This window comes from Canis lupus, chromosome 13 (assembly GCF_003254725.2).
Source record: "Canis lupus dingo isolate Sandy chromosome 13, ASM325472v2, whole genome shotgun sequence".
NCBI lineage: Eukaryota > Metazoa > Chordata > Mammalia > Carnivora > Canidae > Canis > Canis lupus.
This window is the reverse complement of record NC_064255.1, coordinates 12,774,325-12,801,185: the sequence shown is the minus strand read 5'-3', so window position 1 is coordinate 12,801,185 and position 26,861 is coordinate 12,774,325. Positions and strand designations below refer to the sequence as shown.

General features: G+C 34.5%; 1 protein-coding gene across 1 annotated transcript in view; it reads left to right on the top strand.

Annotated features, from left to right (window-relative positions):
• CSMD3 (CUB and Sushi multiple domains 3) overlaps positions 1–26,861 on the top strand; it is a 1,170,241-nt gene that overhangs the window by 935,169 nt on the left and 208,211 nt on the right. The window contains exon 32 of the mRNA XM_049093360.1: positions 4,976–5,092. Within this exon, the coding sequence (XP_048949317.1) occupies positions 4,976–5,092 (117 nt within the window). The remainder of the gene's footprint in view (positions 1–4,975; positions 5,093–26,861) is intronic.

The following is a 26,861-nucleotide window of genomic DNA, read 5'->3' as shown; positions in this document are numbered from 1 at the left end:
TCAAGCCATATAAATTCAGCCAAAGAAATTTTTGAAAAACAAACAGAAAAAGAACAAGAAAACTCATATCAAATTAAACTGCAAGAGTGATTTCAAGCACTCAATGCTCTAGAATGATAAAATGTTAGCATGGATTTGTTGGTGTAAAATGGCAGACATGGGTTTGCTATAGCCTCAGAGGAACTCAATATTCATGTGACTCTCATACTGTAAGAGTCCTACCATTGAACGTTTCCAATGTTTAAAGATACATATTTTTCACATAATACTGCCTCTAAATGTAAAGCAACAGTGATTCCTAGTAATCAGAAGATTTCAGTCACAGAAAAAAAAAGTAGGCTTACATGGATTTCTTAAGAGAGGATATGTCTCAATTCTGTCTTGGATTAAGTGAATTTCTGGGGTAATTTCAACAAAATGAAATGTTTGTGTTATGTGCTGTGAAACACCATTTTATGGTAGCCTGCCTGGTTTTGCAAGCATAGTTCATTCAATCATCCCACAAACATTTATGGAAAACATAATATTTATCAGAACTGTTCTAGGAAAAGAGAAATAGGATGAGACTTGTCTGTTAGAAAAATTGTTACCGGTGATGAGAACTTTCGAGGATGAGTGGAGCTAGCTTTATGAAACTCTGGATTGTGGCAGTTGGTGGCAGAAAGAGAGACTAATAAGCTATGTAAGTGCACAAGCAACAAATCAATGATGTATTGGATTTTGAAAGTCAGGGAGAGCATGTCAAGAATAATAGTATTTTATAATAGGCTAATTTTTGACATTTTAAATCGTTAAAAGACTTTGGCTCTATGTGCATACATAAAACAGTCCTTTAGTACTGCAAAGTTATAATCAATTACAGGCAATAATATAAATGTTAGAATTATTGCCAAAGTGATAGCACATTCTGGAATCATCAATCTGGCATTCTGCAAAGTGTGTTCTAGGGAACATTGCTCCTGTGAGATGTTACAATGAAACACTCTCCATGATCAAATAACGCTGTAAGTAAGAACATGACATTCCCCAGACCTTACTAAAGTATCAATGAAGTCATATAGTAAAGAACTCGTTTTTCTTTTATCCATGTATTTTCCAAACTTACTCAATCATAGAACCATTTTATCTCATAATTAATGTGTTCGTCAACAATGTCTTTAAATATCCATTTAAGAGGTAGTCATATGTATCAAATAAATTATAATCAGAATCAGGTATAGATGAGTTCTGACATTTAATGCATTCCAAGGGATGTGGGCTATTTAGAGAAAAACAACCAGTGTGACAAATGGCCCACAGGTATAAGTCAAATGGGAAAAATAAGCATAGCATTCAAAGTCTTGGGTGGCTCTAACTTCTTCTGATTGTTAACAGAACCAGAAAAATAAAGGTTGCCCTTTTCTGTACTAACCAATAAGATGAAATTGAAACAGGAAGAAAGAATATGAAAAGCTTCTAGGAACCAGTATTAGGAGAATTAGTGAAGTTGCTTTGGCTTAGTCATTATTGCATTTAGCTTTTTATGAACATAGAACAGATTATAATAAACCTGTATCTCAAAGCACAGTTAATTTTCCTTCATTTATATTACTTGCATACTGCATAAAATATTGTCTGTCACTACAGTATTCAACATAATTGATTATAAACTAGGACAGGCTATAAGCACTGACCAAAAGAAAGGCAAAATTGTTGCTACTAGTACAAATAACAGAATCTCACATAGTATTAATTGCCCTGAGAACATGTGATTATACTGCAACCTCATATACATTCATAGTGGTTAAAAAAAAAATCATATGTGTGGAATTTAAGAAACAAAACAGACATGCATAGGGGAAGAGAGGAAAAAATAAAACAAGATGAAATCAGAGTGGGAGACAAACCATAAAAGACTCTTAATCATAGGAAACAAACTGAGGGTTGCTGGAGGGGAGATTAGTGGGGGGTTTGGGGTAACTGGGTGATTGACATTAAGGAGGGCACATGACGTGATGAGCACTGGGTTATAGAAGACTGATGAATCACTGACCTCTACCTCTGAAACCAATAATACATTATATGTTAACTAATTGAATTTAAATAAAATTAAAAAAAAACAACTTCACCCATTTTATATTTATAAATATTTTTTATGGGGCCCTTGGTTGGCTCATCGGTTTAGCACCTGCCTTCAGCCTAGGACATGATCCTGGAGTCCCAGAATTGAGTCCCACATCAGGCTTCCTGCATGGAGCCTGCTTCTCCCTCTGCCTGTGTCTCTGCCTCTCTCTCTCTGTCTCTCATGAATAAATAAATACAATCTTAAAAAAAAAAAATCTGTCCTGAATGTTCATTTAAGCAAAATAAAATATAAAAAACAAATTGAGGCTGTCAGATGCATATTAATTTAGAATGGCAGAAGAATGTTCATTACTAAGTCACAAAGCTGAACTTGAGTTAGAAGTTCTCGTTTCTATTCATACTTTCCCAATATAAAAATAAGAACTACTGTCACATATACTCAAAGTGTTGTAATTTTGGAGCACATTAAAATCAGAAAGAAAGTTAATATAAAACATACTACTCCTTCTTGAATGATTCTCTCATCAGCAGTATTATCAGCTGAATAAAGTTATCAGTGCTGAACTAAGAATACACCTTACTCCCCTAATCCCAAACAATAATGAGTGATGAGAGCAATGTATCTTTGGTTATCATCATCACTGTCAATTTGTTGTTGTTGTGTGAAGTTCTAATTTTAGTGTGTTTAATTCTAACTATTTATTACCATTTTAGAGAATATAAAAAGGCAGAACATTCATTAGCCACCCACTGCAGTACCACGGTTTGTGGTGTATATAGGTGTTTTAAATATATTGCTCTATTTTAAACTCTGGCCAGGAGTCCATCAAAAGTATTTACTTTTTCAAACTGCCGGGACTCCTCTCCGAGTCACCTAACACATCACTGGCAGAATCCACCTCTCTTTATTTATTTTTTTCCCCACCTCTCTTTAAAAGGAAAATCTGGCATTAACTCCAATAAATTTCCAAATATTAACTTAAGTCTATGCATATCTAGTCTCCTTCAACCCTCTTTTCAGGTCGCAGAGGCATGTTACTGAAGTTTTCAAAAGCTTATCACTCGACTTTTGTTCTTAATTTTATCTTCTCCTAGATTCTAGGTTGGCTCCTGATTTTCCCTTTGTAATGACTCCTTCCTCCCTATTAAAACAACAATAACAAAAACTCATTCAGCATTGTACCTTCTTCTAACTACTCCCTACATTCTCCTTTAGTTTATGATTAAGGTTCTGATAACTTCTGTATTTCCTTATATACCACTTACTCTTCACCAACTACAACCTAGCTACCACCTCTCTACTCTACTTCAAGAGTTAGAAAACTTTTTTCTGTAAAGGTCCAGATGGTATTGTGGGATTTGTTGGCCACATATGTCTCTGTTACATACTCTTAGTTCTGTTTTGTGACTCTAAGAATGTAAAATATCTCTCTCTCATTCCGGCCTGGATTTGGTTTGCTAGCTGTAATTTGAAGAAAGCTGCTCTAGTTGGAACTGCTGTATTAATGATACCAAAAATTATCATTTTGCTTGAGGAGAGTCCTCTCTGCACAAGTTCAAAGCCAATTAAGGGATAGGCTGAAGTATATCAAACTGTTAGCTTTAATATGAATAAAAGCAGAAGAGCCAAAATAGGCTTCCTACACAGCTGTAGTTGTCCCTCAACAACCATGGCCATTCTCTCAACAGACTGGCCCAGTAATACTTACACTCTAGAGGAGCGAACAGCCAGTGTGCTCTTTAAGCAAAAGGGCCCCAACCTGCAATAAAGTAGAAATTCCCATCCTGGGCTCACCAATCTGGGAAGTTCCTTCTACTTTGAGGAGTAGGGGCAGAGCTAGCAGGCAAGCAGTTAGGTACAATCCCTCCTCAAGAAAACCATGGCCCTACAGAAGCCTCTACTCTGTGATGCTCCACGTTGCCAAATCCAGACTCCTTTTTCATTTATTACCACTTTGCAACACTTAACCCTGTTGAACACTTTCTTTTCATTGAAATTCGCTTCTCCCTTAGCTTCCAAGACACACTGTTTTATCCGTTGCCTGCCCCCCCTCCCCGTCTGATCCTAAATCTGGGCATTCCCCCAGACCTCCTCTTTGGTCATCTTCTTTGATTTGATACAGTTTTCTGGATGACCTCATAAACATAGAGAATATCAACCATCATCTTTATGTCTTTAGCACCTAAATCTCCATCAGTAGCCAGGGTCTGTCTCACAGCGAAGAACAATAAAACCTCATGTATTCCTCTATCTTATGAACAGCAGACCCATCATCTACAGATTTGCCAGGAACATTGGTTTCACCCTCACTTTTTGTAGAGAAATAGCACATTTGGGGCTGAGGTACCAAACAAAATCTGCCTCTGTGCACCACCAGTAATTCTACTGATTCAAATGTAAATCATATAGATGGATAAAGGTTGGCAGGAGAGTATTTTACTTAGATGAGTGTGTGAATGAATTTGTACAGCCATATCTGTCCCATGTATAAAAATACTTAATTTGGTGGCAGCATAATCAAGGTTGATTTCAAATACAGTGTCAAAGCCCAGCACTGAGTAAAACAATTTCCCACCTGCATATGTAATTTCTCATCATTATAAAGGAGATGATTATCTTTACACTTTTACCATAAATGAAAGCAGGGCCATCATTATTACCTCTAGAGATAACACTATTATAGCACTATTATACTATTTTATTTCTGAGAAGAGTGAATCTGAATATTTAAAGTTTTACATGACCACAATTTATTTTTAAAATATTTGACAATAGTGCATCTTGTTAAAAGATGGAAAGAAATCATATACATTAAAATTCAATAGCCGTAAATTTACGTCAAGGAAATATTCATAATAGGGTGTTTTTAAGATTTCCTAAAAATATTTTTTTGTCATTTGTATTTCCTAGCGCCCTGTGGAAGTCGTTCAACAGGCTCAGAAGGCACTGTTCTATCACCAAATTATCCAAAAAATTACAGTGTGGGACATAATTGTGTTTACTCTATAGCAGTTCCCAAGGAGTTTGGTAAGTAATATTCATCTCATCATATAGTATTTCATTCAAGACATGCTTTATTTTCCACTACATGCTATTCAAAAATGTTGGTCCTTTTTAATGAAAATATTCACTATTCACGAAGTGCTTTACTGTGTAATTCTTTTTAGATAGTAGCTTTGTAATAATAAAATTTTGAGGTCATTTTACTCAATCTGAATTTACAGTCAAGTACACAGGTGAACAACAATATAAAAATGAAAACAGGATTGTTTTTAATTTTTAAAAATAAGTACATCCAGTAACCTTGCAAGTGCCTTCTTGTCGGAATTACATAAAATGGGAAATTAACAGAGCATAAAGCAAAATGTGCCCTGCAAAATATACATAAAGTCAAATATAGAACTATTATAACAATGACAAAAGTGTGTACAAAACAATCATATTGGTTTATACTTTTTTTAAACACATTTCCAGGAAGAAAAAATTTTGGTTTTAAGTACCTAGTATCTGGGACAGCAATGAATGTAAAAAGACAGCAAAGGACATTTCAGCTCATCTTGTCAACCTGACAATCTGTTCTGCATTGGCACTGAGAAGACAATGTGTCCTTTGCTGCCTTCACGTCTCCCTGATCACAAGTCTTAGAAGTCACTTACCTGGCTTCTAAAGGTTTTGCATCTAAGATCCAGCTGGATCTCACCCAGGTTAAGCTCTGTTTATGGATGGATAGGCAAAGGAAATTTAGTGAGCAGTAAAGTATGGGAGAGAGGCTGAAAGTTCAGACTTCTACAATTTAGATTTACAGCATTGTGTTAGGTGGCAAAGGATTTGCTAGAGCTGTAATGAGTGTCTGGGTCTGAATGACAAAGTGTTTCAGCAGAAGGACATGGATTGTGTCATATCAAGATTTTTGGATCACATCTTGACTTAACGTTCTGCTGATGTATAAAATAAGCTGATGCTTCCAGTCCAATTTCTTATGACCTAATATTACCTGTATATCCTCCTTCTCTCTCTTCTGAAACAAGTCCAAGATCTTCAAGTTATTGGAGAGAACATTGTCATCAGAAATGAAGTACTAAACCTTGTATTTAGCCTTGATATAGAGTGGTGATGCCTGCATTAGCAGGGTGTCTATTTCTTTACAAAATATTTCTCTTTCCTAGCATGTTGGTTGGTTAGAGTTGAGCCCTTTGAGAATGACAGTTTAGAAAGAAAAACATTGTCCACTTAATTGTTTATTTATTTTTTGCCATTTGTTTCTCAAAATAGTTCTTTCCTTGTTAGAGGTGTCTATAGTCCCCAGATTTCAACAATGTTACGTGGTTGCTGACAGAACACTAGCAATGATGACCAGAAGGTGGTGTGGTTACCTCAGTCCTCTTTATAAAACTGTTAATTTGTTCTATTAAATCTATTCTTGGAATGTCATGTAGCCAGAAAAGATGAGAAAGAAGAATCAGGCATTTCCTTTCCTGACACATAGAAATGGTGGTCACATACAAATATTTTACAGTAGCCTATGTATGTTCAAAAAGGGAAGGAAAGGGTACTCATTAAAAGTAAATTAACAGATTTCTAAAGAATGGAATCTACTCTACCTGAGTTAATATAAATTAAATGTAATCGTCTTAATGTAAAAAAAAAATGCAACTAATGATCAGTGTTTTTAATAGTAATTTTTTAACCAGGTCTTAGATTATTTGTGGATGACATCAAATGTACTTTGACTTATTAGTAGGGAAATGTATGATTTTTTTTTTATAAATGTATCATTCTGAATTTCAAACTACATATGAAGTCAGACAAACCAGGATTCTAATTTTAGCTTATCATGTCTTACAGCTATCTGCCTTTGGATGAGTTACATACACTCTTTGAGACTCAGTTTCTTTTTTTGTAAAATGGAGATCATTAGGTCTACTGAGCAGAGTTGATGGGAATAGGGAGTGAGATTGTATGTATAAAGTATATCTCACATAGTTCATGCTCATTACAAGTTAAAAAATGCCAACTTTGAAGTCAGATTTCTAGATTCAGAGCACAGTTCATTGCTCTTTCTCATTAGATAAGTCACATCACTGACCTGAATTATACTTTTCTCATCTCTGAAATAGAGGCGATAAATGTCTACCTCATAGTGTTAGTTTATAATTAAATGATATAATATATGTAAGCGATCGACATACTAACACAGTTAAATCCTATACACACAGATATACATGCACATACACTTTTATGTTCACATTTGTGAATACCTCACTGCCACTTATGAAAAATTATGTAATAAAATGACCTGAATTGCTGGTTTCATTAGGGTCTTAAGATTAGTATGGCTAAAAACGAAATATTTATGTTATGTAATTCAAGCATGAAAACACATATTTTGTGTTTTACATCGCCAGTCGATATCTTATCACCTAATAATGATACCTTAAAATTTTCCGGTAGCAGAGTAGATGAATTAAATAAATAGTAATCATGGACTTCTTGCTATTTGTACTTCTGCCTCTTGAATATGAGATGATCAAGAATTAGTCATCGGGTATCTACAAATCAAATTTCTATTTTGCTTCTTCTTCCTCTCGTTCTCATAGTTTCCTTGTGTTGCCACTTTGAGCTGTTTTATGACTTTTTGGTATCACTTCCTAACATATCATTTCTCACTTTTTCTCTTCTTGTCACTTATCTCAGATTATAACCATTCCTTCTTCTGTATCTTTTATATGTGATGCTCCTAGAATTTTACTTTTTAATCATTTAGCATAATATCTATCAAATACACTCAATTCATTCATTGGAATTGCATTTTTTACAAAGGGTAAGGTTCTACAGTTGTTATGTAAGGAGAAAATCACATATCATCAACAGCACACATGAAATCCCTTAACTCACCCATAAAATCATTTACATAATTTTGCATAAGCCAAATAGTCTCTGAATAGTTCTAACAGGACATTTTTCCTTTAATGTCAGAGCAGGTAACAGTTTCTTTAAATAATACCAGATGAACTGGCTTGATTTTGTATAGGTCATGTACTACCAAATTACTTTCATTTATTTACATCTGCCCAGTGTAGAACTGAATTCATATCAGTTGAATGTGAACATAATACGATCTTACTTTACTGGTTAATTGAATGACTATTATTCTGTCAGTCAATTCCTGTCTTTCAGTTTTTATAGATAAGAAAATTGTCAATTCCTAAAGCTTTCATGAGCATCATTGGATTTCATTTGCACTTCAGATATTAGGGTCACTTTGGTGATATTCGTTGTAGGATTACAGTTGTTTTATATATGTAGAAATATAATAATTCTGGATCATTGAGTAACATTTTTTGACATTAATAGTTAGACTATTTCAGTTGGATTTGGGGATTAAAAAATACCCTACTTTTCTATTAATAAAATATGTCTTATTTTACCTTCATTTTTCAGTTTTTAATTATCTGTTATTTCCCCTTTATTATTTCATTGTTTAAGTCTTCATGTAATGCATTATTTTTAAGTGCCAAAACATGCAATGCATATTTTTAATTTTGAATTTGATATAGATAAGATGCCTTAGAATGTGGGAGAACTGTTGACTTTGTAAGAGGAAAAATATTTTTATTAATATGTTTTTATACCTAGAGTGCAGCAGCCAAAATCAAGTTGTAGAGAGGAAAGAATTAGAAATATTCAAGAATAAACGTTATGGACTTCTATTTTAGCAATTCTAGCTGAGAAAAACCAAAAGGAGCTAGGACAACAGCAGGGTAGAGTACAAGTCAGAGGCTAACGTTTATGTTTGTTTTCTCTTAGGATAGAAAATAATGGAGCTTTTATTTTAAAGCCCAAGAGAAAGGCATACTCTATGGGGCAAAATTAAATATCCTAGATGGACCAGTTGGCAAAACAAGATGTTTGAAGCAATTTAAGGAGATAGGATTAAAAAAATATATTGATGGGCCTCTTTAAACTATAATTTGGGGATACCTGGGTGGCTCAGCAGTTGAGCACAGGCTCCCTGCATGGAATCTGCTTCTCTCTCTGCCTGTGTCTCTTCCTCTCTCTCTGTGTGTCTCTCATGAATAAATAAATAAAATCTTTAAACAAAATAAATAAACTATAATTTGGAAGAAATTATTCATAACTAGTAATATAATACCTAAATTAGTTTCACATGGAATATTACTTTTTTGAAATGATTATTCCTTTCCATCCTCCCTCCCTCATTTCCCTTCAGTCACCTATTCCTTACATTCCAGGGATTATCTATAAAAGAGAATGTACTAGTATCTGAGGGTGCCCTAACAAATCACAAACTCAGTGGCTAAACAACAAAAATTTATTCTTTCAGTTCTGGAAACAAGATCTCTGAAAGAGATCATTAGTTATCATTAGTGCCACACTCCCTCTGCAGGCTCTAGGAAAGAATCTTTCCTTGCTTCTTCCTGGCTCCTAGTAGCTTTCAGCAACCCTTGACCTGTGGTTTGTAGCCACATACTGATTTCTGCCTGTTTTCACAAGACCTTTGCCCCATTTTATGCATCTCCTCTGTTGCTGTGTGTATTTCTATCTTCTTTTCTTATAAAGACATCCTAATCTAGTATGATTTCATATTAATATTTAATTAGTTATGCCTTCAAAGACCCTTCTAAATACAATGACATTCTGGGCTCCTGGGTAGATACAAATTTTTGGACAGGGACACTATTCAACCCACTAGAGAAGGTTGAACTATATTAACACAGTTTTATTTTGAAAATCTTGACAAAAATTACTCTATTAAGCATGTAGCAAATATTAGCTGTGTAGAATACATGCTGACATTTAGATTTCTTGGAGAATTCCAACATGCAAATCGCTGTGAGGATTTCCAGAACAGTCTATGGTGACTTAATTTTATGTTTGGCCTCCCACAGAGTTCCACCTCTTGAAAGGCTTCAATGCGTATTTATTAAGGTACAAAGCTTACTCTTCCCCAAGATCAGCTTACAGATGTAGAATCTTGGAAGTATTCATGAAAAAATTTCCAGGTTTTTCTACCTCCTTTTCCCAGTTAATCTGCCCTCTCTTTATTTCCATTGTTGATGTAGTCTCTTTCTTGTATAGGTTTCAAATTCATGAGTTCCTGAATCACACAAAGTTGTCAGACTGGTCTACTCTGTACAATGGTCACAGAGAGTTACTAAAACCTTTTTGTATTGTTGGGAGGAAGGTTTTTGGTTTGTTTTGCTTTAAGTAGTTGACATTGAAATGGGAGAGCTAGGTTCTTGTCTCACGGAAATGAAGAATGAATATTCCTGACAAAGGAGAGTGAGTACAGTGATAAAAGTTTATTAAATGAAGAAACAGAGAAAGCTCTCAGAAGTGAGAGGGGTCCAGACAGGGTTGCCACTAAGGGCTTGTAGGGTTAGTCTTTTATTGAAAACTAACCAGGAAACCTAAATCCTTTTCACATTATCTATTGATATCACCATTGAATAAGGAGCAATGATAACACCTTCAATGACTTACTTCCTTTTTAGGGTCCAGTAATTCTCTGTTGGTCAAGTAGCTGTTATAACAAGACCCCACTTCTTGCACCTGGGACTGGATGGTCTGGTTTATTTATCTCTGGTTTCCTTTCATATCCACATTTTTGGGATTTTTGTGAACCTGATTTCCTGCCTCCCTACCTAACCCTGCCTGTCCCTTACTCAATATCACCTTTAATTTCTCTCTTACTTTCACATATTTTATATTTGTTTCTTGCTCATAATCATTATATTTCCTATTTTTCATGGTAGTATTTTTCATCAAGATCAATTTAGAAACATTTTTCCCTTGATTGTTGACTACAATAATGGGGTTACAGCTGTGGGGTTTTTTGTTTTTGTTTTGTTTTTTTTCTCAAACTTTACCATAATATTATATTATAAACACTGATAATGATTAGATAATGAATATTTCATTAATTCTTATTATATCCATTAAATTCAGTATTTCTTTTCCATCTCATAGACTTAGGTAATTACATAATGATTGTTAAATGCAATTTACTTCTGCAATCGTATCTTTCACATTTCTGTATTGTTAGTCTATAAAAAGTAGTATTTAAAAATTTAGGTCTTCTTAGAATTTAGAAGGAAAAAAGCAAAAACAATGGATTGAAACTAAGATGTATACACACACACACACACACTTTCTATATATGCATACATGTGTTTATTTTTTTGTGAGTTTCTGTACTTTTTAATATGTACTGCTGTAGTTTTAACCTGTAGATGGAAAGTTAACTATTCTCATCTTTTGTATTAAAACTAGCAGCCATTCTTTTATTCTATGTACATTCTTCTTGAAAATCAGACACTTTTCTGATCATTTATCTTTTGATCTTATATCTGGGTGGTTTTCAATGATCTATTTTATTCAGCATCCCTTACATAATTTATGTTGTCATCACCTAACTTTATACTTAATTCAATAATTTATTGTCACTAATTTTCCCCAAATTGTAGTGACAAATTGTTTTGAGATTATTTTTGTATGCTCATTAGGTCAGTAAATCATTTCATTGGCATTCTGTTTTTTCCTGGTGTAATTTTCAGTAAATAAACTCTTTTCGGTCAATAAAGGCTTTGTATATTTTATATTTAAAATAAATGACATTTCATTTTTTTAATAGTGCATCAAAATCAATGATTAGTGTTTTGTAAATATTGAATGTACTTGTCTAGCAATGACAAATGTTCACAAAATGTGTTTTTATTCACAATGTATATTTACTCTTTATCATCATTTGTTAGATATAGAACAGTTGGAAAGGGTACTCTCTTCCTTTTTAAAAATGAAAGGTTCTATTAATGTCAATATGCAGAAATGTGTATGTTAATTTTGTACCTATAAGAGAGGAAACCCTTATTTTTGAGCCCAACATTTTAGAGTAAGGAAAGTATCGTTATTATATGTATCTATATTTATATTATTTAATTCTTTGAGTACTATTTATATAATTAGATGAAACTGTATTTGGTCACCAGCTAGACCAGGATCTCCCATCTGAATTTGATTTGGATGTCAAGACTTATGACACCACACATGCACTAAGAAGGTATGAAAAGATTTATTACTCAAATAATAAGATTTTCTGGGAAGAGCAAGGCACTATCCAAAACTGGATTCAGTCAGATCCAAAATTGCTTAAGGAAACAAAGAAAGCTGACTGGCTTTGGGCTTTATTATGATGCTGGAGTGAAAGCACCTACATATTGGTCAAGGCTTATGAGGTCTGAAACTCCCAATTGTTCTAAAGGAGAGTGTACCCTGGGTTTCTTATTAGCTTGCCCCAAATAGGGGGCAAAAAGAGTAGTGGAAGGGGTATGGCTTGAAACTTGCCAATAATTAAATAAAAAATGTATCAGAATTTATCACAATTCACTCTTGGTGTTTGACTGGTAAGTGAAATGTATCATATTTTAACTTGTGTAAGCCACAATATCACTTGCACCCAGAGCTTGGTAAGGGACACAAAATTTCCATTGAATGTGTTGTTGCAGAGCTCAGCGTTTTGTATTGTGAAAAGTGAAATGATTGCATTGATCACTGTCAATAACTAGAACTCTGAAAAGGATATGAAGTGTCTTCATGAAGCCTTAGTATTGTGGCTTTAGTATGTGGTGGAGATATGTGGAGCATTCATTTGTATTTGGAGTATGTCTGAGATAAGAAACCCAGAAATTTTTATCTCATAAGGTACAGACTTGAACCACATGGTCAGACAGTCGGCAGTGGCCCGAGTTTAAAACACATTCAGCTGGGGCTGTTTGCTGACCAGGGCATCCAGTATAAGGATGACTGTCCAGAATTTGGGCAGTTGTACTGATCATTGAGTCTTTTATCAGGAATGTCTTGGTTAAAGTGTTAAAAACAGCAACTTTCCAGGGTGTTCAATTATGTCGATGATCTTGGTTATACTGGTCTGTAAGATACACAGATTCCCTTTGCTAGTCACTCAGTCGATCCCAAAAAGCTACTCTGGTAACTAAGGGGTTCAGAAAAGGAACACCTGGTTGGATCAGTGGTTGAGTGTCTGCCTTTGGCTCAGGGTGTAATCCTGGGTCCAGGGTTTGAGTCCCGCATCAGGCTCCCTGTGAGGAGCCTGCTTCTCCCTCTGCATATGTCTCTGCCTCTGTCTCTGTGTCTCTCATAAATAAATAAATAAAATATTTTAAACAAAACAAAACAAAATGAAGAGAAACGTCTGCAAAAACATGGCATCTGGCAAGGAATTAAGGACCAGAAAAGCTATACCTTCATGCAGGTGGGGTAGCCCATAGGACCTATGTTTAGCTCTAATATGTAGTATTACTTCCCTTCTTAGCAAAGAGGGCTTAGTGGCCATACTGAGCTTGCAAGGTATACTTCCATGACCCAAGGCACAATGGGCAGATGAATATATCCAGAGAGCTATGGATTCAGAGGCTTTGAGAACCTCTGTTTCCCAGAGATCCCAGTATGTAGCATTGCCACTATAATGGCATATGACATGGAGCTTAGAGGGAAATCATCTAGTACCAGAAGTTCAAGGGCAACTTCTGGCTATTATAGGTGGTTCAGAGACTTCAAGAGCCATGAGAGGAAGTTGCTAAAGTCTCTAGAGTAACAGAGTCTCTGAGGGACAATACCTGTTGTATTATAATTTGGAAAGAGTCTAAAGACATTTTTGTAGATGACCCCATTCAAGGTAGGCCAGTTTACTAGTCACAGCATAAATGGGCTTAAGTAAAATTATAAATTAGGAGTATGTTGCCTTAAAATGAAGATTTCCTAAAAGACTGTTTAGCAGGTTTTAACAGTATGGTAACATAAGGGGTCAATATTTCTTTCCTAGGGTACCTCGCTGGGTCAGTTGGTAGAGCATATGACTCTCGATCTCAGAGTTGTGGGCTAAAGCTCCACATTGGGTGTAAAGATTACTTAAAAATAAAATTAAAAAAAAATGTTTTCCAATGATGTAAGGAACAGAGTGGCTTTTGGCTGACCAAGTAATCCATAGGGATTTAAACAAGGTGACAGGGCCTTCAATTATGTGTGGGGAAATGAAATCTCCCCCTTTTGTGAGATCCTCATATGTCTTAAATTATTGTGGCAAATGAATCTCCATGAAGGAAGATGTCATCAGTGTAATATCATCACCTGTGCTCCTCAAGAAAATTGGACACACTTCTAATTTTGCCTACAAAGATCTGTGCAATGATCGAGCTATTAAAGACCTTATGGGTATCCAGGTAGAGGTATCCCTTCAAAGCTGAAGTCAAAAAGTGTTATATTCCATCATAGCTGAAGGCAAATTGTGGCTGAGAGTCTGTGGAAATTGGTATTAAACAACTAAGAAGTAATAGCAAAATAGCAAAATATTTACCAGCTGACGATTGGACGAAGCAGTACTTTCGATAATATTGATTATGAGACCCTTAATGGGTAGAAACACAGAACCACAGTAATCCACTATGAAATACCATTCACTTTTCCAAGGTTTAAGAACAGCCAAGTTGAGCTATTAAAGGGAGAAATATTGGGAATAAATGCCCCTTCTCTAAATAAGTATTTTATAATGTGTTTCAATCTTTGGAAGCTCTGTTTTAACTTATATTGGGCTATATTAACTATTTTAATTATGGAAAAAGGTCCATGGTGTCTCAATTTGTCAAGCCTTTGGCAAATGCCAAACACATAATTTAACTTAGTACGTTTTTGATTAGAGCTTCCATGACCACTATGGGAAAATTAGGGCAATAATTCTGATGATTAAGATAAGGCATACTTCCTTGTTCGCTATTTTATATATTTCTTAACTCCTTTATATTGTAGGGTATGCCTAAATTTACAAGCTCTAAATTTACTGAAATCCCCAGGACTAACTATAATTTGAGCTCTAAAACGATATAAGGCCAAGAAAGTTTGCCAGTTGGTTCATCTCAATAGATAGTAAAGTTAATTCAAAATCCATGTTGTAGAGGTGCAACAGACAATTAGGGACATTTTATATTTTCACTTTATAAAGTCTTGCAGTAAATTTTGAATTTCTAATTGGGTCTAATTGTGGATCTCTTTTTCAGCTTTTTGTTTCCTATTCACCTTGTATCTGCTTTGTTTGTTTAATGGTTAACTAGAGGGGGAACCTCTTTACCCTGCTCAAATTTATAAAATTTTTTGTCTAGAGAGTGTGAAATCTAGAACATGAGGGGTAGGGGCTTCCCTTGTAATGATTGTTTCTTTATAGGGTTTAAGGATCCATAGTTTAAGTAGAGTTTTAATTACCTCTTTAATTTTTGCACATAGATGCCTAAGTGTGTTTTGTTGTTGCTGTTGTTGTTGTTGTTGTTGTTGTTGTTTTTCTATATAAGCCTAAGGATGAACATCTTTGTTACAAAGAAGTCTGGGGAGCAGTGATAGCAAAAAGCATTTTCATGGAGTCTTAGTGAGTCATCTGCTTCTAGGAGTGTAGACTTCAGCATGGTCCATCATAACCGCTCTTCCACACAACTGGCTACCCACCAGCCCCATAAATTGCACAAGATATCAGTACTTTTACTGAAAATTCTATGGAAGAAAGACCAATGCTTGGTTGAGACTCACAGCCAACAGTCACAACATTAAATTATTCCTCTGAACTTTGCCTTAGTCACAGTTTATGATGGAATAAAGACATACAATTCTACATGAAGCATACCAGATTGGATCAGGCTTGACACATCCCAGAGATGGTACCATGGTATTCTGATAGCCTTAAGGAAGGCCTTAACTCCTGTTTCTAAATGCCAGTTGTCAAAATTTCTGGTGTAGGTTGATTAAATCTCTGATAAAAATTGTGTAGAACTTAGCAAATACAGCGCAAAGCAGCATAGCTCAAAGTGCAAGATTGCTAGCAGGTAAAAGAGCCAGTTACTAAACTAAAGCAAGAGAAGAAAGCCCCTCAGTCATGTTATTCATCACCTGGACACCTCCTCACTGCACCAGTTGTTGAGGTTACCCTAGTTGGTTTGGATTTTGAGACAGATGGTACCACACAAACAATATGGGAATATGAAATTTTTTGTTGTCACATAAGGAGGCTTTCTGGGAAGAGAAGGACAAGCTTCCAAACAGGTCCAAAATGGCATGAGACAGCAGAGAAAGGAGAGAGGCTTTGGAGTTCTATTGTAGTAATAGGTTGGTAGTGGTGTGAGGATTCCTGTGTTCATGCCAGTGCTTAAATAGTTTCAACTTTCCACTAGTGCCAAAGGAAGAAGAACTCAGGCTTTGCTAATTAGCTTGCTCAGATGTGTGGCTGAAGAGGAAGGGGAGCAGTGGGACTTGAAATCTGTCAGCAGTCAAACATCAAAACATGGCTTCGGCCCCTTTAATACAAGATGCAATTTATAAAGCTGCAATTTATAAATTGTGTAATATCATATCTTAAATATACTGATATATATATAACTTCCTATTGCCATCATGTTCTCTTTCCACTTAAAAAAAAATATTTCTTTTCAACATCCAAAAAAGGAGTATAGTATGCTCTAGAATTTTATTAGCTGAATTCTTAAAATAACTGTCAAATGATCTATTAGGTCATTATGATAAATGTATATTTGCATTCATTGTGTAATGGATGTCAACTTTGATGTTTCACATTTCTCTCATTTTTTAAAAATCAGTTATAGGAAATAAATTATGCTTAATAATTCAGAAGAAAACTTTGGGAAATATAGTACAATAACATCAGTCTAGACATTTTCTAATCGTTTGTTTAAATGGCAATTACAATGTTTTACCATTAGTGTTTCTCCCATTCATATTCATTTTTATCTTTTGCTATATTTTACCAAGATGATAAATTCAGTGGCTTCCCCATCTGGCTGTTTAATACCAGTAAGCATCAGATTGCTGAAGATTATTTTGAATTAAAGTTCAAAGTCATAAAGTCAATGATAGTAACAATAATAAACTGAAGAAAAGATTAAACGCTGGAAGAAAAACTGAACTGGGAGTCCACAGGTCTGGATCATGGTCCTTTATTTGCCTCTAAGTAGCTGTGTGACCTTGAATATGTTATTTAAGCTTTCTGGACCTCACTTTTTTTTTTTTTTTATCTATATGATGAAAAACTTTGATTCAATGGTCTGGGACCTGCCCATTTAAAAATATATATGTGCAATTTACTTTTATTTTATTTTTTAAAGATTTTATTTATTTATTCATGAGAGGCACACACACACACACACAGAGAGAGAGAGAGAGAGGCAGAGACACAGTCAGAGGGAGAAGCAGGCTCCATCTAGGGAGCCCAACCTGGGACTCAATTCTGGGTCTCCAGGATCACACCCAGGGCTGAAGGCAATGCTAAACCACTCAGCTACTGGGGCTGCCTTGCAATTTACTTTTAAATTCAAAGAGTATGATATTAGCAGTTAGAGAAGTAAAATATAGTGAAGTACTACCAAACTTTCTGATAATTCAAGAATCTGATCATAGAATTACATGGATTTGTGTAATTTTAGTTAATAATGAAACTGACTACAAATTTAGTTCAAATTCTGAATCTTTAATGTTCCTGAAAAAGTAAAACAAGTTATGTAATGGCATTTTATATTCTCCTTTTTAAATTTTATTTCTTTTTCTTTTCTGATTTTTAATGCATCAGAATAATCTTGGTCATCCTTACCGTTGTCACCTCTATCATTAAAGTTCCAGAAGGATTTTTAAGGGTACTTCTCATTTTAAAGTCACTACAAATGTTAGAATATTATGTTTTTATTTTTATTTATTTATTTGAGAGAGAGAAAGAGAAAGTGAGAGAGAGAATCTGAAGCAGACTCCATGCAGAGCCCTCTGGGGGGCTCAATCTCACAACTGCGAGATCATGACTTGAACCGAAGTCAAAAGTCAGATGCTAATTAAGCGAGTGAGCCACCCAGGTGCCCTTAGAACATTTTCTCCTCTGCTTCCATACTTATATCTAGGTACAAAATAATTCCTTGGAAAGACTCAAATATTCAAATACAGAGAGAAAACTTTACCTACAAAATTTTACTGTAAAATTGATAGTCTCCCCTTAAGAATTTGTTATGGGAGAATTTTTGAAATAATGAAAAGAAAAAAAAAAAAACGAATAACCAACACAGCTCCGTATATGTATTCATAACTTTTTCTGGAAAAATTCTTATGCAGAAGTCATTAAACAAAGTCTTTCTTAGTGTTTCATTATTCTGTCATGCAGAATCACATTTGTAATATCTCACACTATGACAGATTAAAGCCAGAGATAAATGAATCACAAAAACACACAGCATGCCACAGGCAGAGCCTTCTGTAAACATGGAATACCCATCATTTTTGACACCCTCCCACTGATATTTCAGAATGGTATAATGGTGCTGATCACAATTAAAATACAATTTTTTCTTCTGTTTTGGTGACTTTTGATTTAATTTATCTGCTTTACCCAACAAAATAGTTAGAATTTTAAAAAAAGAAAACAGAAACAAAATAGAATTTTTAAGAAGTTCATTCATTTGAAAACTCAATAAATTATATTTCAAATAAGTTAAATGATTGATGGTATTTATTTGGTGGCTGGTATACAAATACAGGGTGCACATTGCACTCTACAGAAGTGTTATTCCAGGCCCTGAATTAAAAGGGATTTAATTAGTATTCTCTTACAGTTTATATAAACTCCTAATATATCAACCTAGCTGCTTTTGCTGAGAAGGTAAAACTCCAAAACAGATGTGTAACTAGAATATTTTCCAAATTCACAAAAGCCATTACCTACTGAAATACCAAACTACAGAGTTTCATCTCTCATATTGCTTCTTGTAGCAAAAGAAGCTTACGTATAATGTGTTTTTTTAACCTAGTATAATAGTTATCTTATTTCAATAGATGTTGCCAATTGACATTCAAATCAAAACTACTGAATTGGGGGTACCTGGGTAGCTCAGTCAATTAAGCATCTGATTCTTGGTTTCAGCTCAGGTCATGATCTCAAGGTCACAAGACCAAGTCCCATGTCAGCCTCCACACCCAGCGTGAAGTCTGCTTGGGATTCTATCTCGCCCTCTGCCCCTCTCCTCACCTGTCCTCAGCCCTCTCAATTAAATAAATACAATCTTTAAAAAATAATAAAATTAAAAAGCATTGATTTAATGGCAGGCAATATAAATGAGGTCAGGATGTGGACATAGTAAGGAATGGCATTACAGTGGTGAACTGAAAGTTTACCTTCTTGAATGCAGTACATTCTACAGTGTTTAAAACACAGGATGGTCAGAGCAAAATTTATTTGTGGAATAAATATGATTTTCAACCTAATATGTTTGCAGTATTTAGAGGTTTGGAAACTTAATATATTTCCTTTTCCTTTTCCTCATCCTTTTGCTTCTATCATCTCTAAATTCAGAGAAATGCACTACTATTAATTCTAACCACATTGTGGGTAGAGACCTATATTATATTGCTCATAAGTGGTAATTATTGAGTAATTATATCAACTATTTTTTAAACAGTATGTGTATACTCAGCCTTGAGCTAAAATCTGAGTATACAGGTTATACAAACAATGGTTCTTGCCCTTCAGGAGATCATAAGAAAGGCATTAGGTAAGGGAACAGTTTATTTAAAAATATTGTAGAAACTGCTATAATAGATGATTGGGAGGATGCTAAGGAAAAACAGAGGAGGAACACCCAAGGCATATTGATGGCAGGTTTGGGAAATGGGGGGCACAGTGGCAGAAACATTTACCTGATGAAATAGTGTGTGGCCTTAGTCTTAGAGATGTGCAATTGTTAGTCTCTTAAAGAACAATTTTCCAGCCAGACAGAACAACACAGGCAAAGGCATAGATATATGGTACATGGCTTCTGAAAGGAACTACATATTTTTCTCTCTGGTTGAAGAGCAGAGCACCACTCAGAAACTAATATGCTTGAAACCTGAGAAGCAAACAGAGACCAGATTATGGAAGGCTTTGTATGCCACATTGAAATCAATTCAAAAATGCTGATTGAGTTCCCACCGCTTCAGAGAGACATTTTCTAGGCCGAGGAAATCTGATGCCCGATGAAACAGAAATGCTTAATTGGTCTCATTAGCATATACTCTACTTTTGTAGTTGGGCAATCCAGGGATAATAATATTCATCTGGTACATCCTAGCACAGCCATTTTACTTGTTAGAATTTTGAAATATTTCCCTGCCGTTGCCAGTCTCCTGAACAATCCCACATTCCTCTGGCCTCCTAGCACTTTTCCTCAGCCCTTCCCCAATCTCACATCAATTCTGACTGGGCTGTGCCCATATCATATTGATTAGATACTTGTAAGAGTCACCCTGTAGATATAATTAAATACACTCACATACACATGTACACACACAATTCTGCCCCCAAATTATGCTAATGAGAGTGAGTAGTGAAAAATAAAAAAAGGAAAAATGGAAGGATCAAATTTAGATTAGGGAGGTTAGTGAAGACTGCAATATTTTGTAAAATGAAAGGTAAGTACGAGGTTAAAATGCATCATATATGCTGTAGGAACTAATGAAGCTATTTAAGCAGGAAAATAATGGCCTGGTGGACATTTTCGGTATATCATTGGTGGCAGGAGAGACAGGCTAAGAGGCACAGGTGAGAAACAATGAGAAGGCTAATTTAGGCAGTGGGTGAAGGGAAGAAACTTGTTGGTAGGGAGAACTGGAGATGAATTAAAGATGTATCATTAATATTTTCGAGTAATTCATGGTCTGGAGAGGGAGTGATGGAAACAGGTAAGTAAGTAGAAAAGGCAAAGTGATCACACAGGCAATGAGACCTGGAGCCCAGGTACATCCTGATGCCTGGACATGAGCCAAATCCAGAATCCAGTCATAGGCTTTGCAGGTTCAGAAATTCAATGTTGTCAAATTTTAGGAGATTGGTTCACACTGATTCCCACTCACCAAGCCCAGAGGAGACTGAATTATAAATAACAATGCCAATTACCAATTTATTGTGAAAGAATATCCAGCAAACTTATCAGTCCTGGCCATTTGCCTAGGACCCTCCATATTGGTGAATAAATTTACTCCTTAGACAAATGAACATAATTATCAAATTATAGATCAGAAGTTGATTGAATGTTAAGGACACTAGGAAAGGATATTGGTGTATTTATGGGAAATTTACACCACTAGAGCTAGAAGAAATATTCTTACCTACGCTAGAGAAAGAAATTTCTTTCTTTTTTTTTTTTTTTTTTTTTTTTTTAAGAAATTTCTTTCTTTAGAATTTACTACATCTAACTTTCCAAAAGGATCAAGCGGGAACACTAACACGTGGCGGAGAGGGTGGGGCAGAAAATGTTTGTAATCACTGCGGTAAAGTTTGAAATCACTGGGTTAAAGAAGTTTGAAAACCTTTTTGATTTATTTCCTCTAAGCCTTTTCAGAACATTTAACATGCCAGTGTGTGAGTCATCTACATGTGCATATGTGTGAGTATGTATTTGTGTGCGTTCATTGGGCATCTTTTTTTTTAAGTTGCAGCCCCCCCCCAAAAAAATATTGAATTAATGTGTAAGCTCTGTCATCAGAAATTTTATTTTATATATTATTGAAATGTAAGAACTGATAATTTTTGGCACATTAAATATATATGGAGAGAGAGAGAGAGAAAGAGACTCTGTGAATGATAGGATTAAGAAATTAATCAAGTAACCCATTATACTGGATGAGGATGACACATTCTTATATTCTTTCTAGACTTTTATCTACCGTATTTAATAACCCAAAGATTCGTATATTCAAGTTTCAATCAGATAAGGGCTTACTTAGTTGAGAACTCCATTTTAATATCCATAAAACTAGACTACATCTAATTTCTTGAAGAAACTCTTGCAATTGATTATTTTTACAGACAATAACTCACATTATGTCATTGGTTCTAACTTATGGACCTACCTTTAGACACCAATTAAAACTTTTTTTTTTTAATTTTTAAACAGATGTAAGTGAACCTCATGCACAAAAAATCCTGTTTACATTATAAAAATAACATTTGTTAAGTTTAAGATGAATCTTTGAAGTTACAAAAATTATTTATTGTCAGTGTCATTATCTATCTTTGTGTTGTTTGGAAATAGTGAGCCTATACAATTGTGTTGAGAATTTCAAGTTTAAACTGAAATTCTCAAGAAGCATAATGCTTAGAATCCCACAGCATGTTCTGTGACCTACATTTCCTGCTCAAATCCTTCCACGAATTCTGTAGTGAAATACTCTGTGAGGCTCTTAAAATATATGGAATAATATAAAATGTGACAATTCTCATGCCACAAATCCACATGTTCAAGATATATAACTTCCCCTCTTATCCAGAGTTTTATCTAAATGTCTGAAATTTAAATGATGTCAGCAGAGTAATGTTGGGGAACCTGGAGAAAGGTTAAGATGTGGCATCATAAGGTATCTCCTTCACCTGATTTCTCCCAAGATGCCTCTGAATGCCTAGGTGGGCAGGACTTTGTCAAGGATTGATGCTTACCTAAATTTCTCCCAAGAACTGAGGCCCAAGTACCTCCTTATCCCACTCAAAGATGACTCTCAGGATTTGGCCTGGAGAGGACTGTATGCACTCACCTTGGAGACTATCTCCATGCTTGTCTGTACAAGCAACTCTCTTCCTTCCCTGTAGAGGAAGACTCTGCCCAGGATGTTGGTGGCACAGGAGAGATAGAACAGAGGAATAAGTTCATCTACCTAGCCAACCATATTTCCAAATATATATATATATATATATATATATATATATATATATATATTTATTATTTTGATGACTAGACTTTACTTTTAAAGCTCAAAAGACATGGATCTGACCATTATTTCTATTTATCATGTCATCCATTCCCCTAAGGCATAGTAGAAGGACTAGAATTAGAATTCTAGATGAGAAAAGATTGCAGGGTGTAAAGTTCTGTAGGTGGAGGGAGAAAACATCAATAAATATCACAGAATATTTCCCGCATTTTATAAATCAATTTTGTAATAAGAGAGATTAATGTAGGATTTTACTTTTGCTTATAATTTCTCAGGAACACATATGTTTTATAATTTATAACTGACCTCTATAGGTCAGTTTAATTATAGATTAAACTGAATATAAAGATTATAGATTAATCTTTGCATTCTTTTTTTTTAATGATGTTATTTATTCATGTGAGAGAGAGAGAGAGAGAGAGAGCACTCAGGACCAGAGGAGAGAGGCAGAGGGAAAAGCAGACTCCCCGTTGAGCAGGGAACCTAACAGGGGACTCCGTCCTAGGACCTTGAGATAATGACCTGAGCCGAAGGCAGACATTTAACTGACTGAGCCACCCAGGAGCCTCGCTTTTTCTTTAAAATAATATTTTTGCATCATTTTCTGAGCTTGCTTTCATATTCAATGAGAGTTTGTTTCTAGCCATATCCTAAAACATATACTGTGTTGTAAGAGGAAAAACTTGATAGCAATATAAGCTGGATCCCAGGTTTTTTTCAGTTTTTGTTGTTGCTGTTGTTTTTGAAGTAATCTCTATGCCCAACGTGAGGCTCGAACTCATGACCCCAAGATTAAGAGCAACATGCAACATGCTTCACCAACTGAGCCAGCCAGGTGCCTGTGGGGTCGTTTTATCACCACTGTGACCTCAGGCAAATCATTTATCTTTTCTGAAACAATCTCATATAAAATAGAGATAATTATATTGGCCCTACCCTAATCCATAAGATTATTGTGAGCATAAAACATGAAACTTGTGTGTGCGCATATCCATGCTCATGTTGTAAGGTCTAGAACCCCTTGCAAAGATTAATAATAATCTTTTTGATGTTTTTGTTTTCTCGTTGATTCATTTTAAGAAATATAACAATTCCAGAACTCTTTAAATATGTTTTTGAGTATGAACAAGTATTTGGTTCCACTTATTTTCTTCAGATAATAGACTCTTCTCCACCCAAGGAAGTACATACATGTTTTATTAATACTATTTATTCCATAGAACCATTTGTCTCTATTCAGTGTTGACTGCACTTGAGAAGAAACTGTAACTGTACCAGAAAGAAACCTTTATTGAACAAAACCTTGAGTTCCATAGACTGTTGATCACTAGGTTTGCCTATCTGATAATGGGCCTCACAAATTTGACAAATTCTTCTAAGATTTAACAAGTTGTCTGCTTTCCACTTTTGCTGATTTCTGCTACAATTGTTCTGTGGATTTCCTGTTTAAAAATAAAGTCCACATTCACAATTCTTACCTACTTATAAAGCATATTGTGAGACATTCTCTTCCAGCTCTCTACCACCCATTTTTTTTCATAAAATTTAAAACATAATCATCCTCCATATTTTTCTGCTATAAAAGTTTGTTGTATATTTACCTAGGAAATAATGTATCTAGAATATGTTTCCAAATAATCTCTGGAGCTGGGCTGACATGGTTTTTATAAATGAAACTAGGCTGTTCATGAGTATGTAATTTAAATTTTTCTGTCCAAAAATGTCTATAAAAATCAATTGATCTTTTACCAGTATTATTTTAAAAATAATAATGGGATAAAAATAAATTTTAAAATATATACCTTTTATTTTTTTAATCCCCAACTTGTATCACTACAAGTTGATTGAGGATTGTCTAGGATCATTTTCCCACTGAGGCAGCCTGCTGTGTGATGTTCTATCAGTTTCTTATTTTCTCACTGCTTATTGAGTGGATTTAAGTGGATATGATGTCTTCCTAGAGACTAAAAGACCAAATCCTACTTTTATCAGTCAGTTAACAAAGCTATGTGAAAGCTGAATGAATCATTTATTATCTATGGGTCTCAGCAGTTTCCTCATCTCTAAGATAAGGGCACTGGAAAAAAAAAAATTTTTTTTTTAAGTAGGCTCCACACCCAGCATGGAGCCCAATATGGGGCTTGAACTCACAACCCGGAAATCAAGACCTGAGCTGAGATCAAGAATCAGATGCTTAACTGACGGAGCCACCAGGCATCCCCTTAATTTCTATTTTTTACTATAAATTTCTTCATAGTTTGATTATTTCTTGACCTATTTATTATGCTCTAGTTCTCTGACTACTCTGCATTTTCATCCTAGTTCTGTCATTGACTTGCTGGTTACTTTGATCAAGTTACTCACTCTTATTTCTTTATTTGAAGAAATAGTTAATCCAGCCTAATGGTTTTCTAGTGAGAATCAAGAAATAATTTATGTAGAGCATTTAGCATAGTTCATGGCATGTACAAAATGCTCAATTAATTTTAACTAACATTTGCAATAACATCATCTCTTTTAGGTTTTTTTTTTTCTTGACGGAATTTATTTATTTTTTCTATTCACTGTATCTCATAGATCAGAAGATAGGGAATAAAACGCTGCAAAATATTTTAGGAGGTAGATATTTTATTATTTATGTTTCAATTGTATAAGTAACCAAATAATAGTTATTGAAAAGTAAATCACAGTATACAAAAATCATTTATTTTGATTTTTCTATATAGTATATTACCTGAGCAGTATATATGTATATATATACTTTTTACAATGATGTCCTGGTAAGTAAAGTCTTATAGCTAATTTTAACTGTTGAATCTCCCTATTTACTCAAGTGAACGGACTCATTCATTTACATGATGATACAGAGCAGCCATGTCCTCACAGAACATGGAATGATGTTAGATGTGCATAGGTTAGTTGTTTGAGATCTCAAGCCAGTAATTAAAGAAAAAAATTATTTAAATAAGTAACATGTGCACCATAGTTAGCAGATAATTTGTTATGTGAAAACACCATAAATAGCCTCTTAAAGAGTTAAAGCTGTCATTAAAATTGCCTCAAAATCTCAGTAAAACCTTGCCTTTCCACCTAGTATTGTACATCTTTGATAAATGAAAATTACATGTATCGGGTTATGTAGTCATTTCTCTGTTTAAGAAATTTTCAAGAAAATTTAATCACAATTTTGCTGGCTTAGAAAGCATGGTTTCATTTTTGCCTACTCTTAATTTCTTAAACTGCATCCATACATTTTTAGAAATGATATGTCATACTTTTAAAATAACTATGTTTTCACATCAGCTGTTTTATTCTTCAATTAAAGATCCTCATGTTTTCAAGAAGCTAAGAGTGTGATGGTATGATGTACATATTTTAAATTTGTCTCCCAACAACTTATTAAAAACTTGAATCTAGCACTGAAGAATAATGTTTCCAAAAACCCCAGATATGGGCTCATTTTATAACTTCTCATTCTTTTATATCCAAGGTCAATTTTGTAGTTTGCTAAGATCTAAACAGTATAATATAGGGAAGTCTAGGATAGGCCGTATTACCTCACTTTCCTCTGACCTGAGAATCTTGCAAGCTTTATGGCAGAGTGGTCTGGCAGATTGTATATAAACAGATCATAAATCACAGCTGGGGAGGATTTCAGTCACTGGTTCAGTGGCGGAAATGTAAGCCAAATGAGCAGATGCCTTGGGGAAAATTTGTATCTAACCAAGATAATAAATTATTCCACGCTTTGTTTAAAAAAAAAGAAAAGTTCTAAATAATGAATATCTTTACACCAATAAACAGAAACATCATTAAAATCTAAATTTAAGCTTTTAAATGATTGTATTAATAAATAATTATTAATTTGATTTGCAAGCAATATTAAAAGGCAATATAAGTAATTAAACTGAAAAAAGTACACTTAAAAAAGAGTATTTTTACTTTTAAATCACATTGAATACTTTCTAAAACCTTTAAGAATAATGCT